Consider the following 24,231-nt stretch of genomic DNA (forward strand, 5'->3'; position numbering starts at 1 on the left):
TTCAGGTGGCAGCTTGGGGGTGAGCTGCTGTCTGGCAGACTCTCTTTTTCAGGAAAACCATTTTCAGTTCGCCTGCTGGGCTGCAGCTTCGTGTCTCGTGCTGGAGTAAGGGGCTTGTGCGTGAAGCTGCTCGAAGCTGAGTTCGAGAAGATGCACGTATATACGCGTGTGAGGAGGAACACGTGCAATTAGGGCACTGTGGGAGGCAGGGACTGCGGCATTTCTGGGATTTAGTTCACCTTTAGCCCCAGGTGGGTGCCTCTTCTTGCAGCCAGTGCTGGGACTGGCTGGCTGGTAAATCTCTGTGATTTAGTGCAATGAAAAGTCTCTTTAGTGTAAGGAATAAAATTGAGCAGCTGGTACTAAAATTTGTAACCTATGCTACTGGAGGACAGCCTGATGGTAACCTTGGATGCTCTTAGATGGTTTCCTTCTGAAAAGGAAAACTTCACCTGGCTCTCCGTTAACGCCTTCTAGCTGCTGAGTGCCTGCTGTTCTCTCTGCCATGAACCTGTGGTCCATGCCAAATGCTTCTTGTATTCCTGTTTGCTCATTGCCCTCAACAGATTGGGGAGAATAACTTCTGGTGAGCCTAGAGAAGGGGACATTCCCGTTAAGTCTGCACTTTGTCATCCTTTCCTGCTGATTTCTGCACAGCTTACGCCAAAATGCAAGAGTTCAGGAGGCACTTAGGGCTTGTTTTGGTTCTCAGTTGGGTGAACTTCATCTGAAATACAGGGATTTATAGAGCCTCTGTGATCCTGTTTGCTGGTCTTGTTTTATTTTCTTTCTTCTGGGAAAGCTTAGTGCACATTGGGGTTTTTCAAGCTTTCACAAGTCCTGTTCCAATCTGTAACACAATTGTTCAGAAATGCAGTGCATTACTTGAATGATCTTGTTTCTTGGCCTTGTTTATGTGAGGAAAAGGATGCTAGAGAGTTTGGAGAGGGAAAATTGGAAAATGTGCGTGCTTATTTAAAAAGAGGAAAAAAAAGGGGAGGGGAGAAGAAAAAATAAGCTGCATGCAAAAAAAAAAAAAAAATCCAGTAACCATGTCTGCCGATGACCTTTTGGGGTTGGAAATAGTTTGATAATAGCAGTGTTGGGACAAACAAGGAAAGTCTATGAAGTCACTCTAGCAAGAACAAAAGGAAAAAACATGAGAATATTTCCAGTGTCTTGCTTGCTGGCATCTGGCTGATCTTCTGTACAAATCCGTATGTATGCATCTGATGTTTTCTCTAGTACACACATCAGTAAACGGCATCAGGCAGAGATGTATAGAGGTTGCCAGGTTTGGCTAGAAGTAAAATAGATGGTATGTGGGAAAACACCAAAAATGACTCTCGGGCAGCCTTGTGGTCTTAAATTGTCAGCTTTTCCTGGGTATGAGTGCCTGTACAAATTTACCCGAAAAGATAGCTTATGCTCCAAAGGGGCTTTCTTTTAGATGGCATTTAGCATGATTATCTCGACAAACTCACTGAGAAATTGTGCACCCTTGCTGCATAGTTATTATTGCTTCTTAAATAACTCTGATCTTTTCTTTGGTGTAGCAGTACAGGGAGTACAGGTGAGGCTGGGTTTAGGGGGGAGTAACGTGAATAAGCTGAGATGGTCTCACCGTGAGTTTGCGCTTGCTCTTTGTGCCATGATGGGTCCAGTGAATACTTTTATTATCGAGTCTTTGGAAACAAGTGTTTGTAGAGAGGGATTATATGCGTATAAATTTTTTATGCTTTTCATTGGCACTGCAGTAATGCTATATAAATGTACATCGAAACGTTTCTCCGAGGTTGTTCTGTGTGAACTGACTTGTGCTATTTAAAAGCAGTTGCAAATTTAGCTCTGTGTTCCCTTTCCAGCAGTCTTCACTGGGTGTTAACAACTATTATAGTTTATTTCTTGCTGTGCTCTCTACTTGTCTTCAAACATATACCTTATGTGTGTGTGTGTGAGCTCCGTTTTTTCTATCTTGGATGGTAAAACGTCCCTGAATTTTCTAATTCATTCGGGAGACCTTCCTCTCAACCTTTACTCTTTCAGTGCCCTTCTAGTCTGGTTCTCAGCTTAATGTAAGAGGTTATTGAATTGGGTTTTTTAAATTGACTTCTAGATGTACAGTGAAATTTATGTAGCATTTTAAACTGTTGGACCTAAAGCTTTCTAACTACTGCCAAATGTAGAAGTATACCTTAGTGCAGATTGACTAAGTATCGAAGGAGACGTTGGAAACATCAGCAGCGGTTGAGGTCTGCTATTGAGAAAGCTGTGACTACGTTCATTTGAAATATTTCTCTGACCATCGCAGTTCATTTAAGGTTGGATTTTTACAAAATAAATCTTTTTTGGAAAGAATATGGGATTTCTTTGCAATTGCACTTGGAAGTAGTTCAATATACTATCTGGCACGCTTTTGTAATTTGAAAAATAGATTAAAAAAGAAGCAAATTGAGGTATAACAATAACGGATTAAGAGAAACACTTATCTCACTTCCTTTCATTCGGTTGGACTGCGCATGTGGTTTGGGACCTAAACACTAGGGATTATTTGATCACTGAAGCAATAAACATTTTGGATTTAAGCACGATTCATGCTGCTTCTGAGGCTGAATTTGACATTTGATTTCCTATAGTGTTTTTTATCTTGCTGCTTATTTATCCACACTTTGTTTGCCAACAGGTACTGCTGTCCGTAATGTAAGGTATGTCCGTGCTCTGATCAAAGGACTGTATTAACAGTAACAAACTCGCTTGTGTGCCCGAGAAGGAAGCATAGCTGCAAAAGGCTCCAGTCTGACAAAAAGAACTCAAAAATGCCTTTTTTCATATGTGAAATAACGTGGGCTGAGGAGTTACTGTGTGCAAACAAAGCCTTATACGTTTGACTCAGCTAATTAGGTTCTTCAGGTTAACCAATCATTGCATGAATAACTGCAAATGTGGCATAACTTTTTTTTTTTTCCTTTCATCTTACATAGGAATGACCTAGGTTTTTCTTTCTTCCAAATAAGGAATTAATAATGCAACAGTTGTTGTTTCCAAAGAGCTCAGCTTTTCTTTTCTTTTCTTTTCTTTTCTTTTCTTTTCTTTTTCTTTTTTTTTTTTTTTTTCAGAAGTGTCTCTTTTTTTCCTTTAGAGCCAGTGAAACACGTGGGCATTTGGAGTCTTTAATAGCTCTTCTCGGAGCCTGTTCTTGATTTGTTTGAGAACTGCCAATGATTTTGATGTCAGAGTTGAGAGGTACATCCGTAGCGTTAAATTTCTCGAGTCACAGCAGTTGAAACGGAAGGTCAAAAGCAATAACGTCCCGGTTCCTTTGGGTGGACGGGGGTGTAGGATAATGTGTGATTGCAGCATTTTACATAGACGTATCGCCCAAGGAAAGGTTTGGCTGTCACAAAACTAATAAAGAACAGGCCTCGAGAGACGTGGTTTCAATGATGCAGGTGTAGGAATCAGGGAGTGTATTTACATACAGGCCAGCTTAATAGTGTGGGATTTATGCTAAAGTGGTTCTTAATGCTATACAAATTGAATACCCTGTCTCACTTTAAAAGAGGAAAATGTTAGAAGGAAAGATTTTATGGCTTTGGGGGGAGAAAGTGTTTGGCTTTTTTTTTTTTTTTAAGGGAACATAAAGGACAGCAAGATGGATGTCTGCGGGTGCTTGCCATATTAAACTAGAGCTTTAGGTATGTGGACTGAATTCTGAGTCAGCCTTCCAAGCTGGTTCTCTGTTGCCTTGAAAAATCAAGGTTTTGAACAGATTTGAGCAGGTTTCTGCCATGTATCTGGCAACACTGACTTAAAATTAACTTAATGAAAAAGCAGATAAAGTTTTTTGGGGAAAGAGTGTGATTTTTTTGTTGTTGTTAGTGGTGTTTTTTTTTTTCTCTTAACTGTGATGTTAAAAAGGAGTCCTTAAAGCTGCTGTGAGTCTAGAGCCTCTCCTTGAAACTCTGCCTTTTCCCTGCTTCTCTCCTACCCTGTAAAACAACTATTATGTGTTTATAAGTTAGCGCTCCATGTCACTTATAAAAGAAGACTTATTCATGAACTTCTGGATAGACAGTTCTGTGGGAATATGACTTTCTTGGCATAGAGGAAAGCAGCTTTTTCCAGATAATGTGATGCTATACCAGGCTCTTTAAAGTCATAGCATGCTATTTATTATTATTTTGCAATCTATAAAAGACACCAATCTTCTAAGCTGAGCCTTCAGCATTATTGAGAATGACACTACGCCCAAACCAACAGAAAAGACATGGAAAATCCCAAGCAGAACTCCTTTTCCCATAAGTAGTTGCCAACAAGCAAAAGAGTGGATCTTGAGAGATGCTCCGCAAGTCGCCTGCTGGCAGACGCGTTAGCTTGCTCCGCGGCACAGGGCCTGCCGCAGGGCTGCTTTCCTAATGCCGCCTCTCTGCAGAGAACGAGTACTGGGGGAGATCTCACGTGTCATTTTTCAGATGGGATTTGTCAGCTCTAAAATAGACATTCTTGGATGTCATCAGACTTGGAGGTTAACCTTTCAGATTTGGAAGTCCAGGCAGGTGAATCCCACCCACAAGCCCACCGTAGCAGTTTTTGTAATTGCCTGAAATCAATACTTATTTCACCATCCAGAAACCAGCAAGCAGCCAGTGCACAGTCACGTTCACTTTTTGAATATACTTACTATTCAGAAAGCTCTCCCAGCCCACAAAACCATACGGCTCACCAGGAGGGCTGCTGTTTTCCGAATCTCTGGGTTTCCAGCTGACTCGGACTTTGGGGTGACAAAGGCATGGATCGCGTTGGTCAAGTCCGCATCCGAAAGGCTATCCCTGCACCCCGGTTACAAGGGGAGAGGAAAAGGTGTCCTGTTCCCAGAGCACTGCTGGAGTTTGACTCAGAGATTAACTTTGAACTTAGAAGAGAAAGGGTGACCATGTACCCCCATGAAAACAAGAGATATCCTTTTGCACAAGCTGTTATTTACTTCTCTTATTTGTAAGGACCTTCCAGTACTCTGTGTGCTAATTACATCAGCAGGGACTGGAAGAGATTTCCTTGCTTATTGAGTCCAGACCTCAGCTATCACAGGCAGATTCACTGTGTAGTTGCTTTCATGAACTCTTTTAGTATTTTTTAAAAGCATCTAGGATCTATTCCATGATTATTCCTTGCGAAAAGGCTATTCTGGGAGCAGGAAGTCAGTGGACGGTTGATGTACTGGCATCCATCATGCAGCTCTATTTCGCGCTAGTTTTCAATTTTGGACAACCCTGAATCACAGCTTCTTGCAGAGCCCAGGGTAGCAGCATGCCTGGTGAGAAAGACGGGGGGAGCAGAGAGATGGGTGTATCTGCCTCCCTGGGCTCAAACGAGTAAAGAAATGTTTGTGGCCAGCCGGTATCTAGAGATGGCAAGTGAAAGATGCTCTCCAAGTTCTGAGTCTGGGAGAAGAACAGACATGTAGCTGTTAACGTCCCCGTTGAATGCTTCCCATAATGGCTATCTCAGCTGATTGCACCTTGTTTTTCTCCTTGGGGTTGAGCATTTCCATTGGCAGCCTAGGCTGGGCTGATCCTCAGAGAGCTGGAGAGACAGACGTGGGTATCTCCTGCTCTGTGGGTATCTTGAGCATCTCCTTGCTGTGTTCATAACTGATGGGCTTCACATCGAACAAAGAACAGTGGAGCAAACCTGGTGTGCACCTTGAAGCCTCCAAGGCAGAAGGGCAGTCCAATATCGCCGAGACCTTTAACATGACGTATCTGGGCCTTGCGAAGCCCTGGACACCTCAGCACCCACCTATGCCTTTCATAATGCAAATGTTAAATTGGTCTGGGAGACGCTGCTGTGGGTGCTGGCCTCCCTCTCGAGTTCAGGGGTTGTGGCTGGAGCATGTTGCTAGTGACCTACGCACTGTGCTAGCACAGGACACTGGACAGCTGCATGAAACAAAATCAAATGCTTGCTCTTTGCACTTAGTTGTACCTGGCTGTCAGTGGACTGGAAGATAAGGGGCCCTAGCTGCAGTGGAGCATTTTTGTTGCTTATGTCATTAAACAAAGATATCCTCAGTCCCTGCTATTAGCCCTGGCTGGGGTGAATTTATAGAAATGAGGAGAGTGTCTTCATATCTGAACATAACAGGCCAAAGAGAAACGTGCTCAACTTCATGTCTGCCGTTAACGATAACCATCTCCTCTGCATAGCTTGCTCTGTATGAAGTTGTAACGCTAGACATCTCGTAGAAACCGGTGCGCTCTAATTGATAACATATTAAATCTAAGTGGCCACTATTCCATGGGTACGGAGCAATTCTTAATGGTAAATCAATAGTCTGATAGAAGCAACCCAGAAATCTTTTGACACTTATTCAAGAGGGAGTTGTCAAAACAAGATGTATTTATGACAGGGTTCCTGCCTGCCTTTTCAAAGGCACTTGAATCACTGCCAGATACTAAACACACTCAGATTCCCAGGAGTTATATTCAGCACAATAAGTGGATATTTCACAGTAAATATTGCCTTGTCAGAAAGCTGGCATCAGCACTGAGTTGACAAGCAACAATTGGCTGCTTTGTACGGGTGCTGTGAGGGGTTGTCTTCATCACCAGGAGTGCTTATGACCAGAAACTTCTGCTGGGCTCCAACCAGCTTTAAAGAAACTGTAGCTCGCTTAGTCTCAGTGGCTTCCATGGCTTCTATCTGAACAGTCAGCACAAGGCACTGGAAAGTCGTGATGATTAATCGCAAACACCAAAACTGACTGCTGGCCGATGGTAGGTATCCACTACTCTCTGAGGAAACCAATTCATCAGTTAGTTGTGATTCATTACAGTTATTTAAGGCAAAGGGGCTTATTTAGTAAACGGCACCCTGTGCGTCTATTAAGTTACAAATATGAAAACAGAATTGTTAAACCAGCGTTTAACATCCAGCGTTTCCACAGCGCTGCTCTGGGTGCTGAAGGCTAACATATATATGTGCAGTGTCTGTAGCGTGTAGCTCTATATCCCAGAAGAGGGGGATGCTAGTTGACTTGGGCTTTGAGCTCTTCAGGGCAGGGATGTTTTGTTCCGTGTTTATATAGTGCCTAGCGTGATGCAGCTCCAAGCCATGTCTAGGACTCTGTGACGGGAAAATAGCAGAAGTTGGGAGGAAGAGAGCAAATAAAGTGACTTAATGGGCTGCCATCTGTGTGACTGTGTTATTTGTAGTCTCTGAGGACAGCTGGCAGTGTCCCAGAGAGCATGAGTTTTACGTGTGGTCTTATTTCTAACAGGGACTTGCACCCTTAAGTTATAGAGTCCCAACTGGACAAGGGTAGTTACCGTCTGGCCTGAGAGCGACAAGGGAAAGTAGTCCTTCAGGTCTCCTGTATTTATATAGATCATTAACTGCAAGGTTACTCATGAAGGAGTAAATCGGGTATGGTGAGGAAGGGTGTCTGCAACAGTTTTATACCTGGACACTGGAGCATTCGCTCTCAAAGCTGGTAAGTTATGGAGAGAAAGAGTAGATTCGGGGCTTGGAGAAGGGCTGCCGTCGGTAACCACCCCACTGAGATGGGGTGTTGCTGTGGACACCAGCTCTTCCGATCTTACAGCTGGAAGGGGTTTAGGTGAGACAGACTAAACAGTGGGGAAGTATGGTTACTGAGCTTAGCCTGGAGATAAATTATGCATATCGTAACCTTTTCTTTCCATCTTACATCTGAAAAACTGATGTTACCTTTTTTCAGAAAAGCTTTTGCTCCGTTTGGAGTATTAACCCCTCTGGTGTCAAGGGACAGGAGGATCAGGATGGAGCTGGCAAATGTCGACGTTTGCCTCCCTAGTAAGATTAAGTCCAGGTAAAGCAGCTTGTGCAATAATCCCCATGGACCTGTGCTCCTAGGAATCAGAGGCAGAACCGCATGTCCAGCCGCTCTGCCGTGGGCTGGCCAAGCGCAGCGCTGCAGCGAGGAGCTGCCTCTGCCGGGCGCTGCGGCAGCGCTCCCGCAGGGTTAGGGACCGGCAGAGCCGGGTGAGCCCCGACGCCCTCGGCCGCGCGCCGCTGCCCGTGGGCATCCAGGCTCCGTGCGCGTCAAAGCCGTCTCACGTTCGGCACTGCCAAGGGTGACCAAAAAGGGGTGCAGCAGCTTAGCCACTCAGCATAGTGTTTCTGTGCTGTGCGCTGAGATTCAGCGTGCCCCGAGAACATGCCTCCTGCATTCCTGCACAGCTGCTCGAAGCTGAAACAGCAGTTTTGCAAACTCTGTAGCCATATGGAGCTTCAAGAGTGTTGCACTTTCTCCAACCTGCCTTAACTGATTATTCTGTAATTGCATGCAGACTTGTGCTTTCGTTTCTCACCTTTCCCTGAGAAACACGTTACAAACGTGCATCTCTGTCACTGTTTCCTTTTTCTTCCTGCAGGGCTCTGTTTTTTTTATTTCTGCTCTCTGACTCCTATTTACTTTGTTAGTGGCTTTGATTCATGGAGGAGTTTTTGGTGAGGAGAGTATTTCTGTTTTTCAGGACTTAAGCAAAAAAGAAGGGGGAGAGGGAGGAAGAGAAGCAGACAGGGAATCTAGAATGCATAATCACTGTCAGATCATATCCGGAATTTTTTGTTATGAAAGCATGTTGCAGTCCATGAAACTCCAAGTTTAAAAGCTTCAGATCCTTGTAATCTGCTGTTGTGTAGTATAAGAGAAAATACAATATGCGTAACATCTGGTCTCTATCATGCAAGAGGTACTTTGAAATTTGTATGTTACTGCCAATTTGTGTTATTCTGTTCTTTTTGTGCATAGTGAGCGGATCAGATAAGCCTCTCGTACTTGCTGATTTGTGATTTATGTTGCACTGACACGTGCCATCTCTACTTTCCCATCTCTTGTATGGGGAGTAAATACTTGACCACTGCTTTTGGAAACACAAAAGTGGCTCCAGATTTTTAATTCCAGTTTCTTTCCAGGAATAAAATGAAGTTTATTTCATTTTGGTGTCCTGCTGTTGTTGCACTGAATGTTCTCTTACGTTTCCTAGTCATTCTGCTATTGCACATTAGCAATGCTTTATTGGTCCCCCACCTTCCCAAGTTCCTGCTGTGTAATAATTCTGGTTTTATGTGGAGTTTTTCTTGGGAGTTGTCAAAGAATAATTATGCCCCATTAACTCTACTTTGTATCATTACTAATTCACACCTATAGAGTATTTTCCAAGAAACTGATCTCGGTTGTCTCTTAATTGCGCTGTAACTGTGCTAAGGATTTGCACCCTCTAAAACTTTTCCCTTCAGTGCAAAACATAACAGAAAATCTGAACGTAGCGGTTTAATCAGATCTTATTTTGTCCCAATTTAAGCAGGTTCCAGCCGTGTTGAGTACCTCCAAATAAAATACAGATCCCGTTCCCAATGTGTCAGCGCAGCAACTTGCGTCGGTAGATGACGCCGAGGTTGTTGGCTAGAGCTTGCCATTCCCGAGAACCAGACAATAGCAGTCTCCCGTCCGTTCCAGGGGCAGGAGCAAGCCCTGCTTGTTTATGCTCCGAGATCCGTCTGCTTCAAATGTGTTTAGGCTCGCTCTGGTGGACACTAACCTCGGATCAGGATCTGGAGCTAGGCTGGGCGTTGTGGGACTCTGCATACAAGGGAATCCCTTGGGCTCGAGAAAGGTGAAGCTGCTCGAGGGGAAAGTTGTGGGGAACGGTGCCGATGGAGGAAGGGGGGAGAGCTCGGTGGCAGGCGTGTGGCGAACACGGGAATGGGTGGGAACAGCGTGAAGGTGTGCCGCAACGTTCGTCTGCGAGTGAGCTGGCCCCTGGCAAACACCCCCGGGAAGAGTCTCCTTTCTAGACCGCCCTCTGCACGAGTCCCTCGCCACACCAGCGACGGCTGCGTGCGGACGGGCTCTTCGTTAAGTGAGAAGTCATCTGATCCTGCCGCTGCTTTCCCGCGTAAGGGGGGCAGCGTGGTCAGGGGCCTCTTTTGAAATGAGAGCCAAAAATAAGTCCTTGGTGGAGTAGGAAAGGAGCAGCAGGAACAGACAACTGTGTTGCTGTTGTTTTGCTCGCTGCAAAATTGGTTTGGGGGGAAGAAAAATAAACGCGAGGGGGCAGAGAGGAGGGGTCCCATGCCAAAAAAAAAAAAAAGCAGTTTTATAACATTAAAAATGCAATAGGAGATAGACACTGGACACCTACTCGTGCCTTTGAATGGTCCCTGAAGTCTCTGGGAAAAGAGGCTGTGGTTTTCTCCAAGTGCTTAAGTGAGCTGCTGTCTAGATACTGCTGAAGAGGAAGGGTGCTCTTTGGATGGGAATCACCTTGCTTAACCTCAAAAAGTAGTTGTCTAAGGCTAAACTAGTCATCTCCACACTAACTATTGAGAAGCCTCAATGTAAATCCCTCCCAGAGGGCAGTTTACCCCTTTGATCTTGGATGTCCGTCTTAGGCTGACGTGTAGAACTGCCTCTCTGTCTCCACCGGTGGGAAGAGCTGAGATGGCCAGCTCAGACCTGGACGACTCGCTGCAGCTATCTGAAAGTTCAGTAGGATCAGGTCCTCCTTTGAAAACCAGAAATGCCAGTCAAAGTATGCGTTCCCGCAGTGTGAAGCTTTGTAAGCAGTTTGCAATCTGTATTAGGTTTTGAGATTGTAGCAAGAACGCTAAAAGCTGCTTTCCTAAACTCGGCATAGGGATAGGTTTGTTCCCTGTGCAAGGCAAATAATAAGCAGTTACATCCAGGTGCAACCTCAAGTTTGCTCCCCTCTACCTGTGAACAAAATCACCCCAAAGGATGTAGCAGCTGTAATCCGCTTAGCTAAAGAACTTGTGTCTGCCTAGCAGAAGAGCATTTATCCAACCCCCAGCCTTGAGTATATATACTGGGCATATATATATTTTTTTAACACAATCTGGTGAAGTGCTGCTAATTCTCCATTCAGATAACAAATGTTTTCAACTAAGCATAAAAGAAAAAATACTGCTGGTGGCAACTCTCTTTCACTGGAAAAAAATCATGGACCCCTGGCGTAGAAACAGTTTCTGCACAGAAAACATGACACTATTTACAAAAAACTATGTCTAATATCCTTTTCCAGCTCGGAAAGAGGAGTTTATTTTAATACATCCTTTTTTAATTGCTATGAGCTGGACTTGTAAATATTGTAAGTGGTTGAGTAATAGTCCTCTGTTAACGGACCAAATGAAGGGATGTTTTTTCCACTCTTGGAGCCCTAACATATTCCCACAGCTCTGACAGGGGGATGCTGCAGACCAGATACTAAACCAAAACAAAAGCCTAATAATTAAATTTTAATCTGAGGGGAAGCATGCGTGTGGATGGGAGAGAGAGGCCACTGAATGAAGCGTGCAGGACATCGTGCAACGGCTCAGCGGCTGCCCGAGGCGCTGGGATGTGCGAGGACTCCCTATCGCTTAGGGAGACCACGGTGTCTCCCACGGGGACCAGTCCCCTTCCAGTAAAACATTTCTTTCAGCCAAGAGGGACAGGCTGTCTCCACTGCGGCTCGGGGTTAGAGAATTAATTTCATCTAACAGGTTAGCACAGAACAGAGCCTGGATAGCCGTGTCACCTTAATTCTGTATGTGAATCACATGTTTTTTTAACAGCAACCTTCTGCATAGCAGCATGGTGTGCCTGAACTAATAAATAGTCATAAAGTTTTGTAAGATCATATTAGTCATTAATTTCTGCATATGAACCAATAAGATTTTGGGGAAGGCTGGATCGCACAGAGCTTGCGTGCTGCATGATTTGGCAGAGTGCTAGCAGGCACTTCTTAATGTTGCTTGACGTTCATTTTCCGAAGTCAGGTACATACACAAAAGCACTGTTTTTTCTCTTTGCAAATGGTTTTGTCTTAAAGCAGGAGTAGTTTGCATTGGAAACAATTTCCTGATGCAGTTTGGATTTCCTGAATAATCCTTTGCCCAGTGGGATGGTATAGCGGGATCCTAGAAAAGCTTAACTAGTCTTACAGTGATATTACTAAGAGTTAAACATATCCTTTAATCTTTACAAGGCAGATGTTCAAGTTGGAAGATAGCCTACAAGCACAAAATTCAAAAAATTAGTTTAAAGGGTCAGTATGAGGAGGACTGACTGCTCTGCCAATGTGACTTTTGTGTTCGTGTTGCTGTTCAGGTAATCAATATGCAGGGGTCTGGTGAGAAGGGTTGTATGAAAGGGCTCGCGCACAGTGAGCGTGGAGAACAAGCTGTTTCAGATGGGAGGAGGAGCAGGTCTCGGAGGAAGAATTTAATTGCAAAAGACCAATTGTAAAAGTTAAAAGCAGTGACCTTAATGTTGTTTCATCTTTTCCAGGAATGCTGGTGGTGATTGTCTTGCTGCTGATTGCGATTGCTGTGGTTGCCGTCTGGCCAACAAAATAAAGCAAATATGGGGCGCACTCAAGCTGCTGTTCAACAGCTGAGCGTGGAAGGCTCCAGAGAAGAGACCAACTTTGTGCAAAGACCTTCCGTGTTTTAAATAAACTCACCAGTATTAGAATGAAGCTGTGTCCCACAGACATCCGTTCCCTCATTCAGGGCACAGCTGAAGAGTGCTGCATGATTGCAGGGGTTGAACTTGAGGAGGACTCTCTTCCTACCTTGATTTAGTATTTCAGGAGGATGCAGCTGGCTGTAAAGTAGATACACTTCTCAGTGCATCCGCATCTAAGCAAGCGATCGTTATTGGTGTGCTGTCTGCCTGGCCCACTCTTTCTTCTGTTGAACGGTCGGTTGTTTTGAGGGTTTTAAATACTGTCGGCTGTTAATGCGGGGGTTTGGGAGTACATAAGTGGAGTTCCTGTGCTTTCTGACATCTGTCTTTGGAACGAAGATGCTTACATTTCTTGAGGAATGAATGTTTTGGGCAGTGCATTTGACTTGACTCCTTCAAGATGGAAATCCAGAGAGCACACGTAGCCCTAAAGTGAAAAGCCTGATGACCAGAGTATAGGAACCCAGATGAATTGCACAAAAACAGTCACGAATGAGTCAGTCTTTGGCTGTTGTGGGAAAATTATCAGTGTTGATCTCCGCAGATAGAAATGTAAACAGCGTTGGGTCTTAAACACAGCCAGGTGCATAAGAGCGGAAAGCGTTGCCCAAAATGCGCTCATAAGGCAGGAGTGCCTCTCTGCGTGCTCTGCCTTGCTCTGGGGCAGGCTTTCCCAGCCAGCTAACCGCAGGAGATGCGCTACTATTGATGTGCTAATCTCGGTGATCGAGATCTGCCTCTTTCTTTTATAACTTTTCACAAACTGTTAAAACCAAAAGGAAGATTTAACTATTGAAAAGCTAACAAAAAAGAAGCATCAAACGCTAACTTCTGGCCAGAAAAAATCATTATTTTGTTACATGCGCCAATTTGATTGTCAGAATTGATAGAGCAAGCAATAACAACATTGAATAAAAGCTGAACCGTTTATATACAATTGGTTTGTATGATTTTTGTTGTTTCCTGTTGTCTCATGTGGTATGTTAATGATCTTTAATGCCTCCATATTCTATGAAGTGATTTTGGGAAAAGAAAAAAATGGTTCCTACCAGACCTCCTGTGTATCCTGACATCTCCTTCCTTATGTGTTTGTAATGATTGCCAGCCCTGGGCTAGTCCTTACCCGTGGTGGCGGAGTATGTTTTTCTAGAGCTCTGAATTGGCTTTTGGCACTAGTTATTCTCTCCCTCCCCTCCACAGCTGGTGATGGCAACACATGTCTTGGGGGTACAGGGTGGTCTGCGAGCTGGGAAACCCAGGCTTTTTTGGCTCTGTTGAGTGACACTAGCTAAGTCATTTTGCTCTCCTGTGCTCAGTTTCCCCATCTGTCGATTGAGACTTTCAGGTACAGACCTCCTCTGTAATGTACTTGGAGATCTGCAGGTCGGAGTACAAATTTTTTCTTGTTGAGCTTCTCCTTGGAGCCTAGCACAAGCGTTGGGTGGAGATGAGATTTTAACTCAGTTGCTGCAGGATCTGAGGTGGAAACGACTGTGAGTTATGATGAGAGGGGCTTGAGTTTTGCAAGATGAAGGTGCTTCTAGAGGCTGGATGTACCAGGACCCTGCCAGACAAGGTGGGGATTCAATCATTAAGGATAGGAACCATACCCCAGTGCTGAAAAGCACCATCACGTTATCCTTTCCCTTCTGTGTGCTCCTAGGAGAGGCACAAGGTAGGTGAAAGGGGGCTTGGTGGAGTAATCTCAGCTAACCAAATCATCAAGCAAGTTTTTAACATGCCAAGTAAAAGAGAAAAAGCCTCGTGAATTGCAGCAGTACCTCATGGCAATGGGTGGTGGGCTTCAAACCGTGCTCTGGTCTAGGGCCCAATCCAGCCTTTTGCTGCTCAGTACCTAAGTGAGCAGCTGGAGGGGAGACCAGCACCTCTAGAGGGGATTTGAAATCGGAGGACCAGGCTGATTGCACGCTACTGACTTCAGCATCCGTATTTGGTGTTTAAAGGTGGGAAATCTGGGCTTGTGCTTTTTGGTAGATAGCCAGATACCACATTCCTGCTGGCTAGGCAAAAGAAATGATGCCCATCACTGAGAAGGAGCAGAGTGCTTTCCAGGATCTCTGTCCTGCTTTGCTGGAGAAAATCTTTCTCGAAGCCTTTAAAAGTCTGGTTCAATCCAGGTTGTTCAGGCTGTGCCTGTTTGCTTTTGCTTGGAAAGATGCTTCATATTACAACCTTCAAAGGAGGAGGGGGAAAAAAAAGAGTTTTACTTTCTCGTGTTTTTCAAAATGACACAACAGGTTTTTGATTAGTGCATTGCTTAATCTCCAAGCAGAAATGGAGCTTCAAGCAAGGCTGCTCCAGCTGGAAACAAACAGCGTGCGGCTTTGGAGATGTGTTCAAAACTTGTGCGTTCCAGCAGTGCTTGTGCGGAGGAATCAAACTGGAAAATCTGCCTGGAATTGTTTCTCATTAGGAGGCTTTTTGTGCGAGCCCTGCGGCGCGATTGCGCTCTCTCTGCTCCACTGCAGCCTCGTGTATCTTCAGTGACAGCAGGAGAATACCGGGCAATTTAGAGATGAGAATATGGACTTTGGCTTCTAATTAAAGCTGTAGTTTACGGAGGGAATTAAGGACTTGTTTGAATTCCCACGGCATGCAGAATGGGTGCATAATTTATCCTGATCAATGTGACACAGGAACTCTGTTCGGATAGGAGCTTTAAAAGATGCTTTCTGATTTGTTGCATCCTCAAACACGTTATTGCTGCCTGTCGTGCATGGGAAAGGTAGAAACACCAGCAGTTGCTCTGCTGAAATATCTAACAGAGAGTCGTAGATTTGCCCTTTAGGTAACGTTTAATATGTCGTGTGGGTAAGGACTTTCTTAAAGAAAGAAGCGAATTTGGCAGCACTCTGATGTGTGTGGAAACCTTTTCCTGTTTCGCTGCTCCACAAAAGGAAGGTTAAAATATCTGAGCAGTTCAGTATTGTTTCTGAGCAAGCGAGGGTGAAAAGCACCGTTAATTGGAGGCCACTGCATTCGCAGTTTGGTGTGGGTTACTCTGATTTCCAGGCATGGGGCAAATTGCACTCAAGCTGCGTGTTGCAACTGCTCGGTGTTGCTGCTAAAGATGCGTACCCGTGCCGTGCCGCCTTGCACACCAGCGGCTTCGCCTGGCAAAGGTCCTGCTCGTCCCACTCGTGCACCCCGGCGAGGTCCTGGGCTTTGCCTTCCCTTGCTTCTACTTTATTTCTGTCGAGTGAGAACATGCTCTGGAGTTTGTGTGTTTCCAGTTGTTACTTCCTCTCTGGTAAAAGGACAAATCATCAGCTCAGGACCAAACGCAAAACGCAAACTCTCGGGGGAGGTCTGCCGGGTGCTCCAAGTGCCTCTTTCTCCAAGTGCCTTCATAAGACGTTCTTAGCTCTTTAGGTGAGAATAAAAGTGATCCTGAGAGGCCGGTGTGCCGCTTTGCATGCCCTTGCTTGCAGGGAGAGCTGATCTGTGCTGCGCTGATGAGCTCTGTGCAGCAGCGCCGAAAAGGGCCGACTCGCGAAGCGCAGCCCCGCTGCTGCCGGGGGCCCCGGGAAGAGCACGCGCTCTGCGTACGGCCCTCCGCTGGGAACAGGCCAGTCCACCCGCCTCTCAGAGCCGCCACCGCTGCCTTCGGAGGAGCGGCTGCGCGTCAAGAGGAATAAAAGCCGGAGCGATCTGGGAAATCCATTTGCTTTCTCTGTAAAGCTGCAGGCAGGAGCTCCGGAGCGCCGGTGGGTGCGTTTCTGACCCATTTGTCGCTGCAATAAAGATCTGAGATTTCTGACCTCTGAGATGTTTTCGAATTAATAAATTCTCAGTGACATTAAGAGCGTGGGTCATGCGGGCTGACCCCTCTGCCACTTGCAGGACCTTTTGCCTGTAGTTTTCCCTCTGGAAGTGTTTTGCCGCCTTGGTTCCTCTGCCTCAGGCTTTCTAGCTTGTCTTTTAACATTAATCTTTGCCTGGTCTCAAGTGGCAGCCACTTCCAAGGGAGCAGCTAGTGATGGGGACAGAGCCCAGGCCCGCTCTGCCCTCCCTGCTGCTCTCGCCTTTGCTCACCACGTGGCTTAAAAATCCACCACCCCAGAGACTTTGGGTGGCCACAGGAGTGGAAAGGGCACCGCGCTGAAAACCAGCTTAGCCAAGGGGTGCAACCAGCAGGGCTTTGCTTTGGCCATTGGGTTGGAAGCTCTCCTGATGCCAACGGCTTCCCCTCATTCCCTGCCTGGCTGGAAGTCCTGCAAGCAGTGATTTTTTGCAGTGACCATTAGGGACGTTTGGTGGGAGGCCAAGAGGAGACCGCCACCACACTGCTGAGGACATGGAGCACCCTTAGCTTTGCAGGAGCAGGTCCCCATCCCTCAGGCTTTGGGTGGGAGGAAGCAGAGACCACTGGAGCTCGTTATGGTTTACAAGAGTTTATTCAACTGGTTTTTGACTTTAGTTCTACTGAGTGGGTGCTGAACAGTTACAAGCTCCTTCTGGTTCAATTACAGCCAATCTAACAGAATGAACAGACAAACAAACAAACGAAGAAAAGGAACAAAAAAGAAAACAAACTTGGAAAAACGATAAGAAAATCCACAACTTTTTCACATGTCATTAAATATATTCATATATAATAACCATAATATATTAGTATGCATTGTAAAGAAACATCGCCCAAAGCAGTATGCAATGGTCATAACTAAACAACATTTACAATTCAAGATATTAACAGAAATAAAAAAAACAAAACAACCCGAAAGGAACACAGGTTTTGTGACGGGGCTGCGTAACGGGAGAGAAGGCAGGTGTGCAGGGAGAGGGGACGGACATGACGAAACGAACAAAAATGAGACAAAACGACTTCAGTCAGGTGCTACCGTTGAGTGATGATTGTTTTGGCATTTCAGCTGCTTTCCGAACTCACTTGAAAGGTGCCGCAGCCCTTTTACCCTGTTACAAGCTCTGTTACGGTTCCTACCAGCACCTCTAGTTTTCAGACCTGCCTTGAGGCTGCACGCTGGTGGCCAGCGTGTCCTGGAGTTAGTTGCAGCCTCTGTCCATGACCCCATGTCCCATCCCATTCTGGGCCACCGGGGAACTGGGCCCCCTCTCACCAAGGTTTCTCATCAACTTGTGCTCTTCGGGAGCACGGCAGGTGACTTTGCTGGCCAAAGCCACTGAATTGGGGTGACCCTGGGAGGATGGACGGATACTTTGATTCCTCAGTGGTTATAAGGGGTTGCCTAGTGCTCACCTCCAACAGAGCAGCAGCCCTGGCTATGGAGGGTGATGTTCAACGGTGACATCTTGATCCTGTTTGGGTGACAGGCCAACGATCCCCCCCCCAGGAGGTGTCCTGAGGTGGCTGCAAGGAAGATTTGCTTCCCCAGACACCTCGTAAATGGGGCTGCTCTGCCTTTACCCAGGAGGAGTACAGTTGTGGATGGGCTACACCAGCTGTTGCTGCAGGTCATTGTTACTGGGGGTGCTGGTTAACCGCGGACAGAACAAAGGAGCTTCTCTAGACTGGTTGGAAAGCACAAAACTCCAACAATGATCAAGGAATGGGGTTCTGCTGGGCTGGGGCCAGGGGGGCTTTACATCTGCAATAGTCACTCTGGTTATGACAGATTCTCTGAGCTCTAATTTGTTTTATATCTCAGGCTAACTGTACAAGCACCTTGGTTTCCTTCCCATGTGTTGGTTTTTGTTGGTGCCTGGAGGGTCCCTGGGCTCTGGCAGTTTGGCAAGGTGGACGATTGCCTGCTTGAAGTGGATAGAGTTTCTTCTCCCAAAATGATGAAGTTGGTTAGAGGGCTGGGGCTTGTGGCCGTTGCTGCGGTTACTGGGGGATGTCGAGGCTGTGCTGGGGGGGGGGGGGGGGTGGCAGTGTTCAGCCACATGTGCTTAGAAGAGGGAGTCAGAGAGCGTTGGGTGTCCAGATATGGGTAGATCCCGAGTCCCCTGGCTTCCCCGGCCTTGCCTTCCCTGTGCAGGAGAGTGCTGGAGGCCTTGGGAGAACTGACTTTGGGTTGGGTTCAGTTGTTTTTAGGCCTCCATGTTCCTCTCCACGTTTTCCCATGTTGCTCTGCTGGGCTGGATATTTCTGATGGGTTGTTTGGAAGGTGGTTGTCCATCTGAACAAGCCTTGTGGGTGTCCATGGAGCGGACCTGCGAGAGTCTGCACCACCAACGCAGGCTGAAGGGACCTTGGGCTTGTGGGGCGCTGGTGGTTTCAGGTCACCATGGCTAATTGAGGACAAGCTGTCTCCAGCCGGCGCAGGCTCTACCTAGCGTCAGTCAGTCCTAGCTGGAGGAGAGCTGCCTAGCCAAGCTTGGGGGCTTTATATCTCCGCTGAGACACTTAAGGTCAGATTTTATCTTTCAGAAGCCCTTCGGTGACTTGGGTGCACGTGTTCCTCTGCCTACAAAACTAGTGATTCTTCTTGGGCTCTTAAATAAGGTAAAATGAGTCTATTCTAAGCAAGAAAGTGACTTGGTGGATCACTTGATATCCAGGATGGGATTTCAACCCTAATGTCCAAATCCATCTCTGAGGGCCGTTGTAGTTGCAGGGGAGGCTCAGCAGCTCTCAGTCCCCTCTGTGCCATGTCTTCCAGCAGCCCGGCGCTGGCCTGTGCTTCCCTGGGAGCCCTCCACTTTACACCTATTTACATGGCTGCCTTGCTTTATGGTAGTTTATGTCATTATATAAATATTGTCAATTGCTATAAAACAAGGCAAAACCACTGGAAAATGTCATAAAATAGATGTTTCCAAGTTTCCTGAAAGGAAAAATATCAGGGAGGTTTTTGCTTTTCATAGGGACTAATGTTTGCTTCTCATCCAGGTACCTGGTCTGCCCTCCCTGCACTCAGATTTCCCCTGCTTTTTATGGACCTATGTGGAAGTAGAAGGGCCTGCCACCAAGGCAAGGCAAAGCAGCACTGATCTGACTTTTTCTGGTGACAAATAATCCAAGAGCCAGGTTTGCCCTTAAAGTGCCCTGGGGAAAGCTGCTCCCACCCTCAGGTGCTGGTTCACAGGGTGTGAGATGGAGGCGAGAGCAGTCCCTGCCTTCACAGTTCATTAGGGATCAGAGATTAGGAATTACATTTTCTGCTGGTAGATTTGCTTTTTTCACCCCCAGTGGAAGATCTAGTTTGGGGAGCTCTAGGTGAGTCAAATCTCGCTCATCTGGTCTCCGATGGAGACCCATTCCCTTGGGGCTGGTCTCTCTGCCCTGCATGGGCTGTAATGTAGCCAAGATGTGGACCTCTGTGCTGGTCCTGCTGCCTGTGGGGACAGCCATAGGGGCCAGCAGGAGCTTGGCACCCACTGTTCCACTCCCCCATGGAGGCGAAGGCTGACCACCTCATGCAGAGATGTGGGCATCTGTAAAGACTGGCCAGGTTACGGGAGAGAGGGCTGGGCTGGGCTGGGCTGGTTTGGGGAGAGCTGGCTGAGTTTGGAAGTGAAACTGCTGCCATCCAGGGCTTCCGTATCTTCTGCATGGATTGCCGATCTGAGGGCTCCTCAGTTTGTTGACAGCTGCAGAAAGGACCAAATCCATAAAGGAGGTCTTGGGGATGGCCAGAGTGGAGAGTCAGAGATTGCAGTTACATTAGGGGTGAGATTTTCCAGGGCACCTACAGGAACTGGAGGCCAACTTTTCTGCAAAGTCTGGGTGCTTCCCTGGGCATCCTGGTTATTAACTTGATTGTGAATTGGAGGGGGACCGAGGAGTCCCATGGGCTAAAGCTCCTTCAGTGCATGTATTGCAATGAGTGGCTGGTGTGCAGCAGTGTGCAGCTGTCCTTGGAAACATGGGGACTGAAGCAGAGAATTGTTCCCCAAGTTATGCCCATGTGGAAGTCGGTAACTAGCGTGGTCTCTTCTTTTGCACCATTTTGTGCGTATGGTTGGTTAACCTGGTGCTATGGGATCAGCACATCAGTACGGCTGGAGACCTCGTCCTGTCTCTTAGGTACTGTACGGTGGGTGATCGTTACAGCTATCATATACTGAAGAGTCTTTAAATAACCTATATTAGTTGCTCCTCAGATCTGTCTTCAGTGGTAAGTCTCTGTTTAGTTTCCTCTATGATAATTGTCTCGTTCAGTCTAAGCTGAGAATATGTATTTTTGGGGGGAGGGAGGGGTTAATTTCCAGCAATGCCGTTGATTAGTTTCTTACAGGCTTGATCATTCCTGTCTCTATGCTTTGGAACTAGCAGATATTAGCAGTTTTAAGGCAGTTTGGTGTCTCTGATTTCTTCAGCGAATGGGGCAGAAAGAAGCTAGGGGGAACTGGGAACTGTTTGCACTCCCACCACGGTTGAGGTGCTGCACGCCCACATCCACCCTCCTCTTGCAATGGTTTGTTTTATTTTTGTGTGTGTGATTTTTTTTTTCCCCTCCTGTAATATGAGGTGCAAACTCGGCAGCCCCACAGATGTGATTCCCAGCTGTCCCCCCCCACCCAGCCCACCCCGACACACACAAACTGCAATGCGACTTCCTTCCCAAAGTCCCTAATCCCAGGCCCTATCCGCTCCAGGTTCTACACAAAGCAGCATGCACAGTCAGTCTCTCACTCGCTCTCTCTCGCGTGCTCCATTGCCTTCTCTTCCTCTAGGCTTTCTTACACTTCCCCTTCTTCTCCCGTTGCTGGAACTTCCTGAGCCGCCGAGCCCACGTATCCCGCCACTGTATCACCAGGCTGGTTTTATCTGCAATAATGCCACTCTGGTCAGGAGAGTCCTCGTTGTTGCCCAGCAGCAAATACTTCTTCATGGGCTTGATTTTGGGGCACTTGCACGCTATGTCCTTGGAGTGGATCCACAGGGTCTGGTCTCCTCGCCGTATCCGGTTGCTGCCTTGTTTGTAGACGGAGATGATATTGACTGTGAACTTCCACCAGTCAGCATTTTTTTCCGCTTTCAGGATGTGGATCTGAACAGCTAGAAAAAGCCAAAGCAAGAGAGGAAAAGATGTTATGGTTTGGGCTAGTGAGAAGAAAATGATTGTAAAGTCTTACCTAATAGTGCATGTGAGGAAAAGGATTTCTGCCTCCAGAGCCTAGGTTGGGTGGTGCAACCATGGGCCAAGGTGGTGGTGGTTGCACTGAAACTTGTTTTGTCTCCAGGGCTCTCATCTAAGAACAAAGTAGCCAGTGCTGTTGGTAGAAGGTCTCAGAAAAGGTACTGAAACCACAATGGGCATGGGAGGTGCTCTCCAGCTCTGCTGCCAAGAAGGAGGCCCTGTTGGTCCCTGACGAGCAGGGCCCAGTTATCCCATGGGCTGTGCAGGCAGGTGGACTCCCAGGAGGAGAGGGGAGGCTGGGAGCAGCAGTACATTAGGGCCCAATTCATTCCTTCTGCTATGGCCTATGTGTTAGGGCCCAAATCATTCCTTGCGAATGAGGCAGGGCTACCTGGAGCGATGGTGGGGAGAATAGCCTCTTTCTCCTATCAGTGTCCTCGGGAGGGCCCATCCATCTCCCAGGGACCTTCAGGGCATAACTATGAAGCAAACACAGATGGAGCAGTTCCCCAGAGCCATTCGTGTGGCTCACTCTTCAGTCATATCAAAAATTGTTAAAAATCAGTCAGGTTCATGTATGCCATCAGGCCACTGTGGTGCTCAAATCTGCCTTTTCCCTTAAAGCAACAAGCACAGGTGAAAGCGGGAAACTAATAAACCTAGGGAAAATGTGTGCCTCCAGGTGTGAGCGGTGGCCAAAGTGCAGGGCAAAGGCTCTGTGCACAAGGTTTGCATTGCAGTAAGGACAGAAACCAGACGCCATCCCGCATCAATGGTGTTAAAACCCTGGCTCGCACCATCAGGACGTGGGAAAGAGCTTTCTTCCTGACACATGTGCTAACTCCAGCCAGGGAAACTCAGATGCTAGAGTATTATCCATTCCTGAGTCTGGAGAGCACTGTGTGCTTCAGCAAGAGGAAAAGTTTCTGCACGGCCAGTCCCTCCCACCCTCCTCTCTCTCTTCTTCGCCAGAGGGGCAACTGGACACATCTGAACCAAGACCCAAAGCAGCCTCAGGTTTTAAGCGAGGGTGAGCCAAAATCTGGAGCAGAATGATGGAACTGGCCCTTATCTCTAAGCGTTTGGCAGCTGGAGGTAGGAAAGATCTCTTAAGGCCTCCAGCACATCTGCCTGGGAATGAGCTGCTCTGAGCTCTCTGTGAGCACCCAGCATCTGAGCAGGCCCCTCCTTATGGATGATGATTCTGCAGCTGTGGTTGCGTATGGATATGCAGTTGGGTCCTGTTCATCAGGAATGATTTTTGGTTGCTTATCTGCTCTGTTTTTCTGGAATGTTTCTGGAGCATATGTTTCTTTGGGACCCCTGCCTTTCATCTCCACAGCCAGCCATGTTTGGCACTGACCACAGACAAGGTAACAGAAAAGAGTCTTGGACACCTCCCACCAGCAGTATACAATGGTCCTGTAATGAACTGGGGAATACGTGTGATCCTACAAACATGTTACCACTCTCCAAAATCAAGGTCATCTGTACTGAGCCTATCCAAACTTCTGAAAGGATTTATAAGAGGGGAAATAGAGCTATCACATGTTTCTAGGAGATGGTTCCTGACCCAGTCCTGTTCAGTGCTCACATTGCTGGTGAAAAGCGTGAGTGAAGGACTTAAGGTAGTGCTCAGTGATCATAAAGATGAGTCAGTGACAGAGTCCAACCTGGATTTCTGGGTCTGGTGGGCTCATTTGAACATCTCTTTTAATACGCTGAATTTCAGCATCGGGCTTCAACAGCTATAGAGAGTATCTTGGACCGCAGCAGCCAGGCAAAACATGTAGGGTCTGGACGGTAACCAGGAGATCACAGGCTCCCAGAGGAAGACTGAGATGGGAAGACAAACGTGATCCATAAGCACAAGAATATCAAGATGATGCTATTTTCCCCACACCTTACGTTGGATAGCCTTAAAGAGGGGCACACTTGCAGCCATATGGATTGTGATAAAACCTCCTGAGAAACCTGGCGAAGACTCAGCCCTCTGCTTCTCCACACCTTGCTCTTTCATGAAGTGTAGTCCTGAGTCCAGATGTTGTATTACTGTTTCTCTTCACCACCCAGCATCCATGCAGGAACAGTGGCCCACAGCATTGCTGAGCCAGTGCAAAGAGGTGACTGCATGGTGATTGAGGCAGAAGAGGACACTTCTAGGTATCTTCTGCAAAGAAGTTGCAGAGCTGAGATGGTGACAGACACCGGTTTGCTTCCAGCGTGCTTCCATGGGGTGAAGCGCTCGAGGGGACAACTCAGCTCATGTATGGTTTCAGAAGACCCTGGAGCTCCCATGGTTTTGTCCTGCTGGTCAGCACCAGAGCTGTGGTCCAGGTTGGCCCTGAGCGGGCTGTGGTGTGACAGGGCTCCCAGTCTTTTTGCAATGCTTTAGGCAGCATCATGGGATGCCTGCAGATGACCGGTTGTTTTTTTTCTGGTGTCTGCTCAGGCATATCCTCTGGGGAGCTGGCTGTGCAGGGATCTCCCTGATGAAGACATGCCTCCCTGCATGTTAGACTCCGCATGGCTTGGTGGCATCCACCAGCCCTCCTCCTCTCCCTCCTCCATGGGGCTGCTTCCTTGGGCACTGCATCCACATCTGTGCCTCGCAGCCATCCCTCCAGCCAGGCATTACTGTGATCTTCCTGGGTGACGTTCCAGGTATGCGCATCCCATCTGTAGACC

At 47.0% G+C, this 24,231-nt stretch overlaps 2 protein-coding genes across 3 annotated transcripts in view; one reads left to right on the plus strand and one right to left on the minus strand.

Moving 5' to 3' along the window:
* Positions 1-13,451, plus strand: part of STX8 (syntaxin 8) — a 110,986-nt gene extending 97,535 nt beyond the window's left edge. For both annotated transcript variants that reach the window (XM_068913208.1, XM_068913207.1), the window contains one exon: positions 12,335-13,451. In XM_068913208.1, coding sequence (XP_068769309.1) covers positions 12,335-12,402 — 68 coding nt within the window. In that variant the 3' untranslated portion in view covers positions 12,403-13,451. The remainder of the gene's footprint in view (positions 1-12,334) is intronic.
* Positions 13,452-16,913: 3,462 nt separating this feature from the next.
* Positions 16,914-24,231, minus strand: part of NTN1 (netrin 1) — a 125,413-nt gene continuing 118,095 nt past the window's right edge. Inside the window, exon 6 of the mRNA XM_068913204.1 lies at positions 16,914-21,461. Coding sequence (XP_068769305.1) covers positions 21,133-21,461 — 329 coding nt within the window. The 3' untranslated portion in view covers positions 16,914-21,132. The remainder of the gene's footprint in view (positions 21,462-24,231) is intronic.

This window comes from Struthio camelus, chromosome 19 (genome assembly GCF_040807025.1).
Source record: "Struthio camelus isolate bStrCam1 chromosome 19, bStrCam1.hap1, whole genome shotgun sequence".
In the NCBI taxonomy this organism is placed as follows: Eukaryota; Metazoa; Chordata; class Aves; order Struthioniformes; family Struthionidae; genus Struthio; species Struthio camelus.